Raw genomic sequence first — 18,968 nt, 5'->3', positions numbered from 1 at the left:
GTTAGAAAGCAGGGAGGCCTGTACACTCATTTTAGTTTAACCCAAGTAAGGTCTGCTTAGCACCCTGCACTCTTTTCACTGCCTAGGGACTCTTAGCACCCTGCACTCTTTTCACTGCCTAGGGACTTAGGTCAGATCTTGCCATACTCCTCTTTTTAAGACTCTTATTTATTCATTCAACAAATATTTACTGACTGCCTACTTCATACCAGATACTTGTTTGATGGCTTCCCCTCACACCAAGTCAAATCCAAAGCCATGTCTCTCCAACTCATCTCTTTAACAAGCCTTGCTTGCACACTAAGGCCTTTTATCCTGTTCTTTCAACATGCCAAGCTCAGTCCCACCACAAGGTCTTTGCACTCACAGTCCACCCTCTCTCCTACCTGTGACACTGTAGGGTTGGCGCTTTCCATTATTCCCCTCAGTTGAAATGTCACTTTCTCAGAGAAGCCTTCCCTGACCACCTCTCCAGACACTCTTTATCATATCACACAATTTTCTCCATAGCACTTACTGCTATCTGAAATTGTCTTATTTATTTACCCCTTAACAGCCTTCTCTCCTTGACTCGAATGGAAGCTCCCAAAGGACACAGACTATGTCTGTTTTGTTTGCTATCCACAATGGGACATAATAGGCCCTCAGTAAATATCTGTTGAATAAACAGACAAAAAGAATTTTGGGAAGTCCATTTTAGGGCACCTCAAAGCCTGTTCTATGTTATCTAAACCATGCCAAATGCTCTTGTATTCCACTAGAGAGCAGCTGACATTTTATCTGATCGCCATAGCCATTTACGAAGCACTCACTTTTTAACTGTCAGGGTCTCCAGAAGTTAGAATCGGGCACCTGTTAACTCAGATTGTAGGTAGCCAACCGAGTGACTGCAAGCAGGGCTGAGCTGCAACAGCACCTTATTGCTGGCTACCGCCAGCACACTGGGCCCCTTGCTTCATTACGACCTGGTACGAGTGTTATTCTGGTGAGAAGTTTCCCCCAGCAGTCTGGCCTGACTCAGAATCTCTCTTCTGGGAGTGCCTGGGGCAGCGTCTTGGTAAATGAATTGACTCAGCACTGTTCCAGCTGAAACCAAAATCGAGTAAAAGGATTCATGGTCTCCGCTATGCTGCAAGAAGACCCCACTGTTTTAAATGCAAAAGGCAGCAGCTTCTGGTGGGTCACTTCAGTCAGATCCCCCATATTCAATTTCTTTTATTCTCACCCCAACCATCAGACAAGTATGGCTCCTTGAGACCGCAGAGGAGCAACACTGTAAAGAATTTCCCTCACCCTATTTCTCATGGATCACCAATTCCTTCCCAACACTGCCCCTGCTGTGGCCTTAAATACCCCAATGACTGCCGTACTCAGGTTCGTGTCCCTGCAGCCCCACAGTGGGGAACACTGTGGTTCTGTTTGCTTCCTCCATCAGAGGTAACCCATCTTCACCCCATCTGAGAGCACCTCCTTGGCCAACTTCACTGCCAGGCACCCGAGGGTGCAGCCTCACCCAAGAGTTTCCATTTCATCTATTCACCTCCCTACTCCCATCAGCCAGTGGGGAACTTCTGAGCTGAACCCACATATCTGTCCCAATTATCAAAGGAGTGGATGAGAGTGAGCGTCTCCACAGAAGAGACACTTCTAGGATATGCTTCCCTCACTCAATTCAAAAAGAGGAGACTTATCTCGTTTACAAGAAACATCTCTGGAACCCGACCTTTTCCACTAACTCATTTCAGGGGCTTCCCTCAGTTGAATCCCCACTCCCAAAGAGACATCCTCGGGATTCCCAATTCACCTGTTCTTCCTCATTCAATATCAGAGGCTTCCACCAATTGCCCCAACGGACCTGTCCCCTGAAAGCGAAATTGGAGCAATCCATCTGTATCCTCGAATAGGAGACTGGTAATGATGGGGTCATTTCACTATCACTGCAATCAAGTCCCTGTGGCATCTGAATCCTTTCCCCCCCGCTCTCACTTATCATGCGGAGATTCCCTTAATTCTCCCCAAAAGCAGCCGCTCCAAGGCTCCTCCTTTCTAGTCAACACAGCTATTTCCTCGGCTAACCCCATCTCTAAAACTAACGCCGGAGCCGTCCCCTCAACCAATAGGGGATCCTCTCGAGTCACCCCCTCAGGATCCCGTTTCTTCCTCCCATCCAGCTTGAGGGGCTCCTCTGATGTCCCCTCCAGACATCCCAAGGCCCCCCCTCAGCCGCACCCCTGGCACCCAGTACGGGACTTCCATCCGCTGTGGGGCGCCTCCTCCTCTAAGGAACCCCTTGGTCGCCCCTTAAGAGTCGCCAGCCCCGGTCTCCTCAGAAGTGCCTTGGAGCTCGCTCCTCGCCCACTCCGGCTCCCCCAGGTAGCGCAGCGGGGCCCTCACGCCTCCCGGGGGAGCCTTAAGGCTCGCCGCGCCGCCCACAGGCCCCTCAGCCCCCCGCCCGTGCTTCCGGCCACCGCCTGCCCGTGGCTGCAGCAGAGCCCACCGGACAGAGGCGGCGCGGGGACCCTGGCCCCCCTGCAGGAGCCTTTGAGAGTCCCCAGCCCCCGGCCCAAGCCCATGCCCCTTCGGCCGGCCGGGCCCGGCGCCCCCGCTCACCCGAGCCCGTGGTGGCTGCCATCTTGCGTCGCTGTTGCTTGAAGGCCGGCCCCTTCTTCACCCCCCACCCGTCCCCTGGCCCTGATGCGCAGGCGCGCGCGCACGCACAGACGCCGCCACTGACGCCCGCTCCGGAGACCTGCGCGACCCGAGGCCGGGGAGGCTCTTTTCCTTCCCTTTTAGAGAAAGGAAATATCTGCGTGCTCGAGGGCTCAGCAACCTGCAAGTCCCCCCACATCGGGTGCGAGGGAGGTTGTGACGTGCTTAGTGAGAAGGGCAGGGGTGACGAGGCTTGGGAAGGCGCGATTGTGAAAGAAAAAGAAAAGATAGCTTCAAACAAAAGCGCCGAATTCACTTGGGGCTTTTTCCTGTCTAGTTCCTATCTAGATCCTCACCACATCTCCACAAGGTCGGAATTAATGTGAAAAATGCAGCCGAGAGAGATTAAACGATTTATCTAAACTCAGCTGTTAAGTGGCAGAGACAGACAGAATTTTAACCTCCAGGTTCAAATTTGAATTTGAATCGTCACCCTCCAGGTCAGATGATCTGGCTTCTAGGATTGATGCTCCCTGGCCAGAGAAGGCTTGAAGTGGGTGCAGCTAAATGATTTGGGGGCAATAAGGTGGCAGGGAAAACATTTGCTAACCATCTGCCCAATTCATTCATTCACTCATTCGTTCGTTCATTCATTCATTCAACCAAACAAACATTAAGCACCTACTATGTACCAGACACTGTGCTAGGAGCTGGGGATGGATAGACATCTCTGAAGAAGCAAATCCCTGCTTTCAGGGGCTTCCATTCTAGTCATAGATAGCAAGTAAATAAACAGGAAACTACAATTCTGATAGGCTAGAGATAAACCAAGAAAAGGGCAGCGGAGGATGGTCAGGAAAGGCTTCCTAACGTGGTCGTATTTCAACAGAGACCCTAACAATGAGGAGGTAGAGGGAACAGCTTGTGCAAAGGCCCTCGGGAAATATTTTTGCAAATAAACCCAAGAAGTTAATCCTCCTATATTATAAATTGTCTGAGAAGCCCTTATATGGATGTAGACCCTGAAGCTGAGACAGGTGAAGGGACTGGCTTAAGGTCACAGAGCAAAATACTGGCAGAAGGACTAGGACTCTAAACAAAGAGGGACAAGGAAGCTGGAAGCCCTCACCCAGCACATCCAATTCATCACCTTTGTCTGACAACAATGCCTACTCTGCATCTCTCCTGCTCCATTCACTTCTCCACTCAGGACAAGCTGTCTTTATCTCCTACTTGGAAGACCCCGGCAGCTTCCATTCTCTCCCCCATGGTCCATTCTCCATATGGACCAACATCTGCTCAAAACACCCTCCAGCTAAAGCCTTCAGTGGCTCCCCATTTCCTCTGGATAAAATACAAACTCTACAAGTTGAGTGACCATAGATTATCACCTAATGAGGACACTCATCAGATTAAAAGAGGACCTATTATAATCTCACCAGGGCAAGTGGAAACCAGGGCTCTCCAGGGCAAACCAGGATGCCTGGACACCCTGTGCACAAGGCTTTGCATCCAGGGCTTGGACGAGGATGGGGCCATCAGATTTAACGGGGCTTTCACTCAGGTCCTGACTCTGCACTTGTACAGCCCTGCAGGTGAGTGACTCCTTAAAATCTGCACCCTAGGGCAGGGCGTAGTGGCTCATGCCTGTAATCCCAGCACTTTTGGAGGCAGAGGTGAGCGGATCACCTGAGGTCAGGAGATCCAGACCAGCCTGGTCAACATGATGAAACCTTGTCTCTACTAAAAATACAAATTAGCTGGGCGTGGTGGCAGGCGCCTGTAATCCCAGCTACTCGGGAGGCTGAGGCAGGAGAATCGCTTGAACCCGGGAGGCAGAGGTTGCAGTGAGCCGAGATCGCGCCATTGCATTCCATCCTGGGCAACAGAGAGAGACTCTGTCTCAAAAAAAAAAAAAAAAAAAAAAAAAAATTCTGCACCCTAGGTCCCCCACTTGCCTCATCATAGCCTTGGCACAGCCTGCGCCTCTGAGACTTTCTGTACCTCTGCAGCGACACTGGCCCTTTGCAAGCCCCCTGGAACGCAAGGCCTCTCCCACTTCAGGGGCTTTGCTTGTGCTGTCTCCACTCTTCAGTTCTCAGATCCAGCACCACCCCCTCAGGGAAGTCTTCCTCGATTCCTTCAACCACGTCAAGTTCAGCTGTAATTAGCTCTCAAAGTGCCAGCACTGGCTACAGGTGAAGCAACTTGACTTTTCGTGTATCACGTGATACAAGTTTGCTTTGGGGAGCACAGAAAATACTTGCCCTGGACTTGGGGTCACTGTAAAGCATGAGTAGCAGGTGGAAGCATTTGGGTTCCTAAGGTGGACTCACTTTTGCAGTTAAATTTTCTAGGTTCAAGTCTTCCTTCATCACTCAGTGTGCTTTGTGACTTCAGGTAAGACGCTTGAACCTCTCCTGGTATCAGTTTCCCCTTCTATGAGGATAGCAGTATCAACCTCATAGGATTGCTGTGGAGATAAAATGCTTTCCTAAAACCCCTTGGCACAGGGAGGAGGACGGGACACTAGAAGCGCTGATATTTACCAAGCCGTTACATCCAGCTTTTAATCCTCACAACTTGATGCGCAACTCCTGTGACTATCCCCGTTTTAGAGATGAGAAAACTGAGACTCAGAGCTAACAGGTGGAGGATGAGGATTAAAACACAAGCCTTTTATCCATGATGCCCGTAAATGTCTACTCGCATGGATTCCTTGGCTCTTGTAGGAAACTTCTTGCAAGTAAAATTGACAATAATAATTATCGTGCAGAGCTCATCGCAGGAAGAGGTTAAGCGGGACAGCCCGGGGCATGCTGGTTATTGTAGGCTGGCGTTGGCGCGGTGCCTGGTGGGAGTTATAGTACGTCCAGCGCACACGCCCCCTCGAAGAGGCTCTGCCCCATTCCTGGACGTCACAACCGGTCCCCAGAGCGGGATTCCTCCCGGCGCCTGCGCCTGGTCGCCGCTGTGCGCTTGAGCTGATAAACTCAGCTGATGGGGATAAGAGTCTTGTTTTATCGGATTTTGGGGAAGATTAAAATGGTTAATAAAACTAGAGAATTTAGAAAAGCGCTTGGCACTAAGTGCAATATAAGTATTAGCTGCTATTATTACTTAATCCTCAATGACCCTTGCAAAGTAGCTGTTACCATTTCCATTTGTGAGATGAGAAAACTGAGGCTTAGAGGAGTTAGATGGCTTTTCCAAGGTCACACAAGGAAGGAGTAAAATCAGTTCTGGAATCCAGTTTTCTTTATCCTGTGTCACCTGCTGACTCTCCTGTGATGAGGGAGGTGGAGCCTGGGAGGTTTTGAGCAAAATGTGGGCAGGTTTGCCTTTTTGCAAAGTGCATCGTGCTGCCATGAGGAGACAGGGTGAGGACACCCAACTAGGCAGCAGCAATATTGGTGGCAGGGAACCCAGAGAGGTGTGTTGGGCACTGTTTACTGCCAGTCCAGTTGCCATGTCCCCACATGGCGGGGTGGGTGCTTGGAAACTTTGCCTCCCCTCATAAAAGCTGAAGAGAAGGTTGGGCGCCCTGGCTCACGCCTGTAATCCGAACACTTTGGGAGGCCGAGGCGGGCGGATCACCTGAGGTCAGGAGTTCGAGACCAGCCTGGCCAACATGGCAAAACCCTGTCTCTACTGCAAATACAAAAATTAGCTGAGAGTGGTGGCTCATGCTTTTAATCCCAGCTACCTGGGAGGCTAAGGCACGAGAATCGCTTGAACCTGGGAGGCAGAGGTTGCAGTGATCCAAGATCACGCCATTGCACTCCAGTCTGAGTGATAGAGTGAGACTCCGTCTCAAACGAACAAAAAAGCTGAAGAAAAAGCCTATTTTTGTCCCCTTTCCTCCTTCCTACCATATGAGGTTGTAATGATTAGAACCAGAATCCTGGGTGATATCGCTGAGCTGCTAAAGGAATCGCAGGGCTGCCCACCTGCAGACTTCTGAAGACGTGAGATAATGTGCCTGTTGCTTAAGTTGTTCTTAAAGGTAGGTTTTTGTTACCTACCACCAAAAAGCATACCTCATCGATACAGGAAGCTGATGCAGTGGTTCAGCTGAGAGGCATATAGACCTGACTGTTCTGCAGTGTTCATTCATGAACTCTGTTCTCAAGTGAGAAAACACTAGGGCTGGTTTGGAATCTCAGGGATGTGAAAGGCATGAGTAGTTTGAAAAAGTATATTCGAAAGGTGGAAAATCAAAAATTATATAATGTTATCCACAACTTCATATTTCCTATTTATAGTTAAGGAAAACCCCCAACCTCTTGCTATAGTTTTTGTAACATAAGCTACAGAAAGTAAAGCTGACAAACTGTTGACAGGAAGGGCTGCGGACTTGCAGAAGACAGAGAGGATAATCCCTGGGAAGGGATGTGTGGTTAACAGGGTGTGTGATGAGGCCAGGCATGGTGGCTTACACCTGTAATCCTAGCACTTAGGGAGGCTGAGGCGGGTGGACCACCTGAGGTCAGGAATTCGAGACCAGCCTGGCCAACATGGTGAAACCCCGTCTCTACTGAAAATACAAAAATTAGCCGAGCGTGGTGGCTCATGCCTGTAATCCCAGCTACCGGGGAGGCTGAGGCAGGAGAATCGCTTGAACCTGGGAGGCAGAGGTTGCCGCAGCACTGCACTCCGGGCTGGGCAACAGAGCGAAACTCCATCTAAAACAAACAAACAAAAAAAACCCCAACAGGATGTGTGATGCATTTGCTAGTGAAATTCTATGGCATATATGTGGAGTCATGGTTCCCTGAGGTGTGTCTAGCCATAGCGCTGAGACATCTTATTTAATGTCTGATGTAGTTTTGAAATATACAGTCAAAAAGAGGTGGGAGTGGGTGGGCAGGGGGCCTTGGTGCACTTCATTAACTCACTCTATCAATGGACATCTCAGTTGTTTCCATTGGCTTCTTCTGATACAATTTTTGTAATGTCTGAATTTTGTATTATATGTTACTTTTGTGGTCAGGGAAAAAGGAATGAAAACCAGGGGTTTGAGGCGGGGAGGCAGGGGAATAAAAAGGATGTTTCCTTAATTTATAAAGAGCCCTTGCAACTCATTAAGAAAAAATAACTCAAAGATGACAGTTATAGCAAATATTTATTGAGCATTTGCCATATTCCAGGAACATGGTATTTTGCATATAATAATGTATTTAATCTTCACACCTATCCTATAAGGTAGGTACCATTATTATCCCCATTTTGTAGATGAGGAAACTGAGACACAGAACGGTTAAGTAACTTGCCCAAAGTCACAGGCTTGTAAGTGGCAGAACTGGGATTGGAATCCTACACTTTTAACCACTACTACCCTGCCTTGCAAGAAAAATAAGAAAAGGGCATGAACAGATGAGGAAATGCAAATGCATTTTAAACTCACAGTAAGATGCCCAATCTCACACATATTGTATTTCAGTGATTTGAAGATACACGTTTTTACTTTTTTTTTTTTTTTTTTCTTGAGACAGAGTCTCACTGTGTCGCCCAGGCTGGAGCGCAGTGGCATGATCTCAGCTCACTGCAACTTCCGCCTCTCGGGTTCAAGCAATTCTCCTGCCTCAGCCTCCCAAGTAGCTGGGACTACAGGCGCCTGCCACCACGCCCAGCTAATTATTATTATTATTATTATTATTATTGTTATTATTTGTATTTTTAGTAGAGACGGGGTTTCCTTATGTTGGCCAGGCTGGTCTTGAATTCCTGATCTTGTAATCTGCCCGCCTTGGCCTTCCAAAGTGCTGGGATTATAGGCGTGAGCCACCGCACCCAGCCACATTTTTACACGTGAACATCTATGAAATCAGGATGCATCTTAGAATCAGTGACATCTTAGAATCAATGAAATACAGTAAGAGAAATGCAAATTAAAACCACCTATCAGATTGGCAAAGAACAAAACATTTGATAACATGCTGTGTTGGCAAGGGTGTGAGGAAACAGGGACTCTGAAAACTTGTGAACTTAAACCGGCATGGCCTCTGGAAGACAATTTGGTATGCACTATCAAAATTTAAAACACACTCGTGGTTCAAGCCTGTAATCCCAGCACTTTGGGAGGCTGAGGCACGAGGATTGCTAGAGCACAGGAGTTTGAGACCAGCCTAGGCAACAAAGCAAGACCCTCGTCACTAAAAATAATAAAAAAAATTAGCCCAGCATGGTGGCATCCACCTGTAATCCCAACTACTTGGGATGGGAGGCTGAGGGAGGATAGCTTGAGCCCAGGAGGCAGAGGCTGCAGTGAGCTGGGATTGCACCACTGCACTCTAGCCCAGGTAATAGAGCAACACCTTGTCTCAAAAAAAAAAAAAAAAAAAAAGGCCAGTTGCAGTGGCTCATGCCTGTAATCCCAGCACTTTGGGAGGCCGAGGTGGGCGGGTCACGAGGTCAGGAGATCGGGACCATCCTGGCTAACATGGCGAAACCTCGTCTCTACTAAAAAATACAAAAAATGAAATGGGCATGGTGGCGGGCGCCTATAGTCCCAGCTACTTGGGATGCTGAGGCAGGAGAATGGTGTGAACCCGTGAGGTGGAGCTTGCAGTGAGTCGAGATCACACCACTGCACTCCAGCCTGGGCGACAGAGCAAGACTCCGTCTCAGGAAAAAAAAAAAGTCAGATCCATTCCATCCGGAAGTTGGAACACTATACAGCTGTAAAAAATAATAATGTTTTGTGAGCACTGATGATAACACTATCTCCAAAATATATTAAATGAAAAAAGGCAAGGTGCAGAACTGTGTGCATAATATCCTACATATTGTGTGAAAAGGAGCGGGGCACACATACCCCTCTGCCTACATAAGGCATTGCGAGTGTCTTGTCAAAGTGATGGCCTCTAAGGAGGGGAACTGAGTACCTGAGGGAACATGAATGGGGAGCAATTTACTCTTCCATCTAGACCAGAGAGAGGTTGGTAACTTTTCTCTGTAAAGGACCAGATTGTAAATATTTTAGGCTGTGTGGACCATGTGGTCTCCGATGCAACTATTCAACTCTGCTGCTGCAGTGCAAAAGCAGCCTTGGACAATGTGTAAATGAGGGGCATGGCTGTGTGCCAATTCAGGTTTACAAACTGGAATTTGAATTTTCTGTGTTAGGAAATATTGTTCCCCCTCCCCCAGCCATTTAAAAAATGCTCATGGCTGACATAGTGGCTCACACCTGTAATCCCAGTGCTTCGGGAGGTTGAGGTGGGAGGATCACTTGAGGCCAGGAGTTTGAGACCATCCTGGGTAACATAGCGAGACACCATCTCTTAAAAAAAAAAAAAAAATTAGCTGGATGTGGTGGTGTCCATCTGTAGTCCTAGCTACTCAGGAGGCTGGGGTGGGAGGTTCACTTGAGCTCAGGAGTTTGAGGTTACAGTGAGCTGTGAATGTGCCACTGCATTCCAGCCTGGACAACAGGGCAAGACCCTGTCTCTAAAATACAAAAAACCCACAAAAGCTTCTGAGCTATAGAAAAGCAAGTGGGCTGGATTTGGCCCACTGTCCAGGGTCAGCTGATCCATACTCTAGTCCCTTTTATATTATTTGATATGAGCCACTGCGCCTGGCATGATTCTTATTCTTTACCTATGCAAGCATTACCTATTGCAAAAAAAAAAAAAAAGTGTATATACATACATATATGTGTATATATGGGTAGCTTGAAAATATTTTTGGTTGATCAAAAGGGGTGTTGGCTGGTCGCGGTGGTTCATGCCTGTAATCCCAGCACTTAGGAAGGCCGAGGTGGGCAGATCGCTTGAGCTCAGGAGTTCGAGACCAGTCTGGGCAACATGGTGAAACCCTGTCTCTACAAAAAATACAAAAAGAAACTAGCTGGGGGTGGTGGCACATGTCTGTTGTCCCCACTATTTGAGAGGCTGAAGTGGGAGGATTGCTTGAGCCTGGGAGGTTGAGGCTGCAGTGAGCGCAGATCATGCCACTGTGCTCCAGCCTGGATGACAGAGCGAGACCCCGTCTCAAGGAAAAAAAAAGGGGGGGTGGTGACGGAGTTGAAGTTGGGGGTGGGCGCCCTAAGGTGTGTGCCCAGGCCACCTCTAAAGAACAGTAAGCACAGAGGGGTATTCAAGTTCACTACAGCTCCCCTGGTGGAGCTGGAAACCCATCTGTTTGCCCTGCATGCCACTACCCTGTGCCACCACCAGATAGCAGCACATGCCCACCTAAAAACCAAGCCATCCTGCAGCAGCTGGGAGGGAGGCTGCAGGCATTTGGCCCGTGCACCCATTTTGTTTTGCCCACAGTATGTTTTAAACACGGAGCCAGCATTTTTAAAGTTTAGATTTCTGGCGCCTGTTTAACCAGCTGCCGTGAGTAGCAGCTGCCCTTTGGGCCTGATGTCTCCAGGTTATCCCAGTCCGCAGCATCAGCGGCCCTTTTCTCAGGCATGCTGCATTGCCTCATAGTGGACACTAGTGGACACATTTCTCGCCTGCCACCTGCCTCACCTCCCTCTCCACAATGGGAGCGTTAAAGCACAGGGGCTTTGGGTCAGACGCTGGCTCAAATCCTGATTCTACCATCTACCAGCTCTGTGACCTTGGGCATATTACATGACCTCTGTGCCTCAGTTTCCCCATCTGCAAATGGTGCAAAGAGTACCCACTTCTTAGAGCGGCAGGGACTGCTTGACAGGACCCGTGCCAGAGCTCTCTGCACAGTCTGACGCAAAGTTAAGTGCTCAGTAATATTAAGTAGCATTTTTCCCTGTCTGGCCCTCACAGTCACTTGTTTGCAAGTCCCTGATCTCACAAGTGGCCCCAACACTCTCAGACCCAATGCAGCACACTTTCTGGTTTTGAGAAGGACTTTTTTTTCCAGCCCCCAGGATTCAGAAGTGAAATGGTCTGGGTCTGAGGCCTGCTCTACCCTTACTACCTGTGGGACCTTGGGGGAGTCACTTTACCTCTCTGGACTCAGGCTGAGGGCTTTTTTTTGTCGGCTCCAGGGGAACTGACACAGATTGGTGGGGCCTGGAAACCAACACCACAGTCTCGAGGCTACTCCTCTGGCCTCTAAAAGAATTTAGCTGCCTGTCCCATCCACCATTGACTTCTTTTTGTAGTAATGCCTTAGGAAGAGGTGATCACAACCCTGCAAATCCAGATGGACATTTTTCAGCCCTGGGCAACCAAAGCATTTCACCCCACTGGCCAATGTGATTGGTTCAAGGGTGGGCACATGACCCAGTCCAGACCAATGAGAGCCTGCCTTGGGACTTCCACTGCAACTATTGGGAAAGCACTTTCAACTGAGATTGCTGAGCTGGTCTAGTAAGTCTCAACTCAGAAAAACAGAGCTTAGGGAGACCACGTTTTGATGAATCATGTGAGCCCCTGGGTCCTGCCAAACTTTTAAGTCAGAACACCTGTGGACTTTTCCATTTTATGAGCTGATACAATTATTTTAGCTGTTTGCCTTAATTTTCTGTCATTTATGAGTTGTCGAATTCTAATACCCTTCCTTGTGTGGTCCCCTCAGGCATAGTCACAAAAGTCTAGTGGTGGGCAAAGGAAAATGGCATTATGGGTCACATTTTAAAAAATAAAATGTCATGGCTGGGCATGGTGGCTCATGCCTGTAATCCCAACACTTTGGGAGGCCAAGGTGGGTGGATCACCTGGAGTTCGAGACCAGCCTGGCCAACATGCTGAAACCCCATCTCTACTAAAAATACAAAAATTAGCCGGGCATGGTGGCGGGCACCTGTAATCCCAGCTACTCAGAAATGTCATTGTCTGTGACTGCTCTGGAGTCCTTTAGGCATTTCCCTGTCCCTAACAGGCTTTCTTTTTTCTGGCTAATATTGCAGAAACTAGCCAGCCTAGACTAGCTATTGACTATGTCTGTAGTGTTCACTACAGAATCACAGTACCTAGTTCATAGGAGATGCCTTATAATTACTTATTCAATGAATAACAAGTTACTAATTTGTCTACAATGTCCTGACCAGGTGCAGTGGCTCACATCCCAGTACTTTGGAAGGCCAAGGTGGGAGGACCACTTGAGGCCAGGAGTTCAAGACCAACCTGGACAACATAGTGAGACCCCATTTCTTAAAAAAAAAAAAAAAAAACCCAAGCCAGGTGTGGTGGCACGTGCTAGTCCCAGCCACTCAGGAGGATCATTTGTGTCCAGAAGTTCAAGGTTGCAATAAGCAACTACACCTCTGCATTGTAGCCTGGGTAACAGAGCATGACCCTGTCTCTAAAAAAATAGTAATAAATACAAATAAATAAAATGACCAGCAGCTCCCCACTCACCTCAGTCTATGAGTCTCTGTATAACAAAGTCCATGTTTTCCCAACCTTGTCTTCCATTTTTTCTTAGCTCATTCTAGTCCAGCCACAGTGGCTACCTCACCGTCTCTTAAAATCTCAAGCTTGTTTTTTTTTTTTTTTTTTTTTTCTGAGCGAAGTCTCGCTCTTATCCCCCAGGTTTGAGTGCAATGGCTCGATCTCGGCTCACTGTAACCTTCGCCTCCTGGGTTCAAGCGATTCTCCTGCCTCAGCCTCCCAAGTGGCTGGGATTAAGTCGTCTGCCACCATGCCTGGCTAATTTTTGTATATTTTAGTAGAGATGGGGGTTTCACCACGTTGGCCAGGCTGGTCTCGAACCCCTGACCTCAGGTGATCCGCCCGCCTCGGCCTCCCTGCTGGGATCATAGGTGTGAGCCATTGCGCCCGGCCCCAAGCTTGTTCTTGCCTCAGGGCCTGTGTACTTGCTGTCCCATAAAGAGGCCTCTTCCCTCACTTCTTTCCTGTCTGGCCTCCTCTCCTCCTCCAGGTCTCAGCTCAGAGGCCCTTCATGACCACTCTGCCAAAGCAGCACTGATCCTGCTTTTCCGACGTGGTTCTGTCCTGTTTGATTTTCTTCACAAACCACCACCCGAATTTCCATGTGCATTTATTTGTTTATTGACTCTTTCCCCAGGAGGTCAGCCCCACCAGGACAGGTCTTTGTTGGTTCTTTCACCGCTGTACCTGTGTACAGGAGAGAGCCTGGCACACACCAGGTGCCAGTGAATATTTGCAGACGGAAGTCACAAACAGGGATCAGCCATCGTTACTTTATCATCATGATCAATAAGAAAGACCACTGTCCTCACCCAATCCCCTCCAAAAGGCTTTGAAGCAGATGTCGACATTAATTCACTGTCTTAGGTGACAGCTCTCATCCTAAGGCCCGGGTTGGGGGAGCTGGGAATGGAGTGAGTCGGGCCTCACGTCTCAGGCTCCTTGATAACCCCCCCACCCCACCCATCCAGGAAACACCACGAGGCAGCCAAGGTTAAGTAGACTCTTGCTGCTTTGTTATAAATATATTATGTACATCCAAAACATGACATTAAAATATTACTCCGTGTTACAGAAAAGATATTAAGGCTTTCTATTATTTACATTAAACAAGCAAGCACCTTTAAAAAAAAAAAAAAACAAAAACAGAAACAAAAAAGCCCTACTCTTCCTTCTCTGACATACTCTGGCCAGAGGGGATACTGTGTCCTCTTCCAAATAACCAAGACCCTCTGCAGGGGCTGTGCCCTGTGAAGACATCCTGGTATTGGAAACATCAGCTCTGGCAGGGTGGGGGCAGCAGAGAAGTAGGGGTCTAGACGTGGGCAGGAGGTTCCAGCCTCTTCTGGCCGGCTACCCTCGGACCCCTGCTGAGCTTTGCCATCCTTGGGGGACAGGCTAGGCTGAAGGTGGTGGCTGGGGCTGTCCAGCCTTCTGGGGTCAGTATGCAGGGCCGTGGCAGAATAATGCTCCGCGACGCTTAGGTGTGCCTGGGGGCTCCCCAGACCACTGGGGCCAGACAAGGAGGGAAAGATAGAGGCAACTCAGTGGCCCCAACGCCAGCCACACTGAAGGGCTGCCCAGCAGGGCAGAGGCGGCAGGCGTGCAGGGAGTGGATAAGCCTCCTCTCTACCAAGGGAGGCTGGCAGAGTCAGGCTTGTAGACAGAGCAGCTCAGGTGGCTGAGGAGGGGCCGAGGAAAAAAAAAAACAAAAAAAGGAAATTAAAAATCAGTGGCTCAAGTATTCTGTGTCATGAGGGGTGGGCTGGGGGTACCCGGGCCCAGCCCAGGAGATGTCCTCTCCATCTGGAGGGGCCAGCTCGAAGAGGCTGGAATTTGGCAGATGGCTTCGGTTTGGGGGCTAGGGAAGGTTGGCAACCAGGTAGCAGGCTCAGAGAAGTTATTTGATCTTCTGGGCCCATTTCATGTCATCTGCCCGAGGCTTCTCGCCCGTCAGGCCCTGGATGAGGTCCTCCAGGCGTCGCCAGAAGCCCATCTTCTCCAGAGGGTAGTTGAGCCAGCCTGCAGTAGAAATGGCAGCGGGAGATTGAATGGGAGAGAGAGTCAAGGGGACATTGGAAGAGAGCTGACCTTCACTGGGCTGAAGGGGCCCAATGAGGAGTGAGTCAGTATAGGATAGGACACAGGGACCAGCCAAAGAATTGGAAGTGGGGGCCTCCCAACAATGGGCCTGGGGCTACTCAGGCCTCCAATCCCCATATTCATCTACTTTCTTACTATATACCAGGCACTTACTTATATTTGAGTACTTACTACATACCAGGCACTGTGGTGGCCTTATCACTCAGCTCAAATGCTACCTCTGCCAGGAATCCTTCCCCGAGCACCCACTCAAGCAGCACCCCAGGTTTCTCACATTACCCTTTCTTTATTTTGAGACAGAGTCTCACTCTGTTGCCAGGTTGGAGTGCAGTGGCGCGATCTCAGCTCACTGCAACATCCACCTCCCAGGTTCAAGCAACTCTCCTGCCTCAGCTTCCCAAGTAGCTGGGATTACAGGCATGTACCACCACGCCCAGCTAATTTTTGTATTTTTAGTAGAGACGGGGCTTCACCATGTTGGCCAGGATGGTCTCAATCTTTTGACCTGGTGATCCGCCCGCCTCAGCCTCCCAAAGTGCTGGCATTACAGGCGTGAGCCACTGCACCCGGCTCTATTTCTTTTTTTTTTTTTTTTTTTTTTTTAATACAGATGGGTCTTGTTTTATACAGGCTGGTCTTGAACTCCTGGGCTCAAGCAATCCTCTCGCCTTGGCTTCCGAAAGTGCTGGGATTACAGGCGTGAACCACCATGACAGGCCGCCTTCTTTCATTTCTTTATAGCCTTTATGATAACCTGTAATCATCTTCGTTAATTCTCTATTTTCCTATTCTGTGTTTGTTTACCCCCCAATCCCCAAATGGAACATCATCCCCAAAATGCAAAACACCATTCCTTTCACTGCTGATCCTCAGTGCTTAGAATACATCCAGGCACAGAGTAAGTGCTCTATAAATACTGCTCACAATCTTACAGCCTTCCAGCTCACCATGAGGTAGATACTAATATCACTCCCATTTTCCAAATGAGCACACTGAGGCTTAGAGAAGAGTTTCCCAGTTAGCAGGTGGCCAAACCAGGATTGGAACCCAGGCCTGCCTAAGTAGTTAACCCATCTCTTAAATAGCCTAAATTCTAATCCCTCCACCTGCCCTCCGAGGAGCACCAGTTGAGGACATGAAAAAGAATTTTTTTTTTTTGTGGTTCTCAATTCTGTTTCCAGAAAGACTTCAAGAAAAATAGTAGCTGTAATTTATCAAGTACCTACTATATGCCAAACACTGCATTTGCCATTCCCACTATGGCCCTAAGAAGGTGATATATGAAGGAGGGGGCTGCAGTCCTACTTTGTGAGGAGAAAAGCAGTCCCCAGGGAGGTTTATAAGTTTCCTAAAGGTGCATATGGAGAAGCTGGGAGTTAGGCCTGAGGTGGCCCGACCTGACCTTGATACCCTGAAAGCAGCCCAGCTGGCCCCAGAGAAACCCCCCATTCACCTCACCGCTTTCACACTGGCCGCTGAGCATGGCATGTGGGCCTCCTTTCCCTTCCTCCACTGCACCGGGCATGTTCCTGCTTCTGGCCTGCATGCTTCCTGTTTCCTTTGCTCTAATCTGTGCCCATCTATCTGCAGGGCCCTCCCACACTTCTCTCCTCCCTCTTCCATTGCTCTGCCCCCAGCTCCACTCCAGTCAGGAGCCTCTGCCATTCCGGAAGCACCAAGCAAGCACAGGCCAGCCTCAGGGCCTTTGCACCTACTGTTCCTGCTGCCTAGAGTGCCTCCCACAGAGGTCTGCCCGGCTTTGTCCCTCAGCTCCTCAGGGTCTTTGTTCAAGTGTCACCTTCCCTGACCACCCCATTTAAGAGGTAAAGTCCCCCACTTCCTTCTTCCAGCCCCTGCTTTATTTTCCTCCATAGCAGTTAGCACCATTAGCTGCATTACATATTTTATTAATTCATTCCAGCTCCCTCACTAGATGGTAAGTGCCACAAGGGCAAGGATCTGTTTTTTTTTTTTTTTTTTTTTTTGAAACAGTCTCGCTCTGTCACCCAGGCTGAAGTGCAGTGGTGTGATTTCAGCTTACTGCAACCTCCGCCACCCAGGTTCAAGCAATTCTCTTGCCTCAGCCTCCTGAGTAGCTGGGAGTACAGATGCCTGCCACCATGCCCGACGAATTTTTGTTTTGTATTTTTAGTAGAGACAGGGTTTCACCATGTTGGCTAGGCTGGTCTCCAACTCCTGACCTCAAGTGATCCACCCGCCTTGGCCTACCAAAGTGCTGGGATTACAGGCGTGAGCCACCGCACCCGGCTGATTCATGCTATTTTGTTTGCTGCAGGAGCCTAAGCCCAGAGCACTGTGGCATGTGGTAGGTACTCAATAAATACGGGATGATGGGTGGCTGGAATCACAACGCCATGAAGTCGGGGCAGAGGACTTTGTCTGTCTTATTTACTGTGTCCTCAGCACCTAGAATAGTGCCTGGCACACAGTAGGTGCTCAATAAATGCACGATCTGAGAAACTGTTCCAGAGGGCAAGGACTGTGTGACCTCCCGCTGTGATCTCTGCCCCTCTGACCTCGAAGATGGTGCAGTGGTTGGGGTGGGGAACGCCCATTCCATGCCACCAGTGGCCGCACCTGTGGTGATGCAGAAGTAGGTCTCGTGGGGTGAGACGTGGTGGATGCGATGGTGTTTACGTGGCAGGATGACATGCCAGTCCTGCAGGAGAGTGACCCAGCGTGGCAGCCCAAAGTATGTGTGTGACCACTTGTGGATCTGGTTGGTGAAAGTGCCGAAGATGATCAGGCAGAAGACGAAGCACTCCCAGGGGTAGAGCTGCTCCAGGGCTTCTGCAGGGTGGGGAGAGGGGGGCTGGCACAGCTGTCACTCGGGATGGGGAACCCACCCCAACAGGCCCTCACCACCTGCCCCTGGGTGGCTCCTGCGCTGGGCAAGCACCCAGGATTCTCTCCCACCCCCTGCAGGGTCACAGGAGAGCTCAGGTGCTGCCCTGGGCTTCAGGCTTTCCTCCCGCTCAGGAAGCAGGCATAATGGCCTAATAGGATAATGGCATAAGCACGGCAATGGCTAGGAATGTGGACTGCAGTCAGCTGGAACTGGGTTCCGACCCCTGCTGACATTTCTTGGTGGTATGAGCTAGGGTCGGTGACTCCGCCTCTTAGAGGCTTAATTTCCCCATCAGGAAAATGGGAATGATGACTTCACCCAGGTTCCCTAGAAGCGGAGCCTCAAACAGGTTCTGTGTATGTGATTTATCAAGGGAGCCTCTTCAGGAAAAAACCTCAAAGGGAGGGAGGGAAGCAATATATGGCAGGGGAAGAGCAGAGTGAAGAAGGGGTGGGCGTCCTATCTCAGCCTGTTCCTGTAAGGAGCTCTGAGGCTCTTTAGAATTAGACCCACTCAGAGGCAAAGGGACTGCTTCGGAGGCATTTTAGTCACTGGCTCCAGCCTTATCCCAAGGGGAGAGGTGGCACCTCCCCTCCATCCCTGGAGAAGCTGGGAGCTGTCAGCAGCCACCTCTCACAGAAGCAGGGGATGGGTGCACCCCCAGGGAAGGGGATGGGCAGGGTGCCACAGCACCCACTACATGACACTACACATCCTCAGCACCTCTACCCACGGGAGGCTGCCTGAAGAACCAATGGGTGTTAAGGTGCCGGAACAGGACCGGGCCCCACTCTACCTCCATCTGACAGATAAGGCAACTGAGGCTCAGAGTGGTGAAATCACTTACTTTGGGACAAGTCCCTCTAAAAATAGGCAGGCCCTGTTTTCACAGCCTAGACGTTTTCCACTAGGCCACAGTAGTAAAACCCCAGAAGCCCTGCCAGACAGGTAACACAAATGAATAAGGTGGGTTGGGTGCAGGGAAGCAAGGAGTAGTGGGCACGGTGGTAAAC

The 18,968-nt window shown here is 49.6% G+C and overlaps 2 protein-coding genes and 1 long non-coding RNA gene across 8 annotated transcripts in view; 1 reads left to right on the top strand and 2 right to left on the bottom strand.

Moving 5' to 3' along the window:
• Nucleotides 1-2,715, bottom strand: part of LOC105470689 (ubiquitin conjugating enzyme E2 V1) — a 35,011-nt gene extending 32,296 nt beyond the window's left edge. Inside the window, exons 1-2 of one of the 6 annotated variants that reach the window (XM_011722881.2) lie at nucleotides 2,611-2,655; nucleotides 813-1,086 (exon numbers count right to left, since the gene is read on the bottom strand). Coding sequence is in view for 2 of the 6 variants with exons in the window: in XM_071079154.1 (XP_070935255.1) it covers nucleotides 2,611-2,632 (22 nt within the window). In the remaining 4 variants the exon portion in view is untranslated. Of the gene's footprint in view, nucleotides 1-812; nucleotides 1,087-2,610 lie in introns of all 6 variants that reach the window. The other 5 variants (XM_071079154.1, XM_011722878.2, XM_011722882.2 and 2 more) reach the window with 5 other exon arrangements.
• Nucleotides 2,716-2,737: 22 nt separating this feature from the next.
• On the top strand, nucleotides 2,738-14,129 carry LOC139358432 (uncharacterized). Its single transcript, XR_011613257.1, has 2 exons — nucleotides 2,738-4,244; nucleotides 13,621-14,129. It is a non-coding gene; the product is annotated as an uncharacterized lncRNA (long non-coding RNA).
• PEDS1 (plasmanylethanolamine desaturase 1) overlaps nucleotides 13,578-18,968 on the bottom strand; it is a 29,997-nt gene continuing 24,606 nt past the window's right edge. The window contains exons 5-6 of the mRNA XM_011722875.2: nucleotides 17,685-17,897; nucleotides 13,578-15,005 (exon numbers count right to left, since the gene is read on the bottom strand). Coding sequence (XP_011721177.2) covers nucleotides 14,884-15,005; nucleotides 17,685-17,897 — 335 coding nt within the window. The 3' untranslated portion in view covers nucleotides 13,578-14,883. The remainder of the gene's footprint in view (nucleotides 15,006-17,684; nucleotides 17,898-18,968) is intronic.

The sequence above is a fragment of the Macaca nemestrina genome, chromosome 15, assembly GCF_043159975.1.
Source record: "Macaca nemestrina isolate mMacNem1 chromosome 15, mMacNem.hap1, whole genome shotgun sequence".
NCBI classification, from domain to species: domain Eukaryota; kingdom Metazoa; phylum Chordata; class Mammalia; order Primates; family Cercopithecidae; genus Macaca; species Macaca nemestrina.
This window is presented reverse-complemented; position numbering and strand designations above follow the sequence as displayed.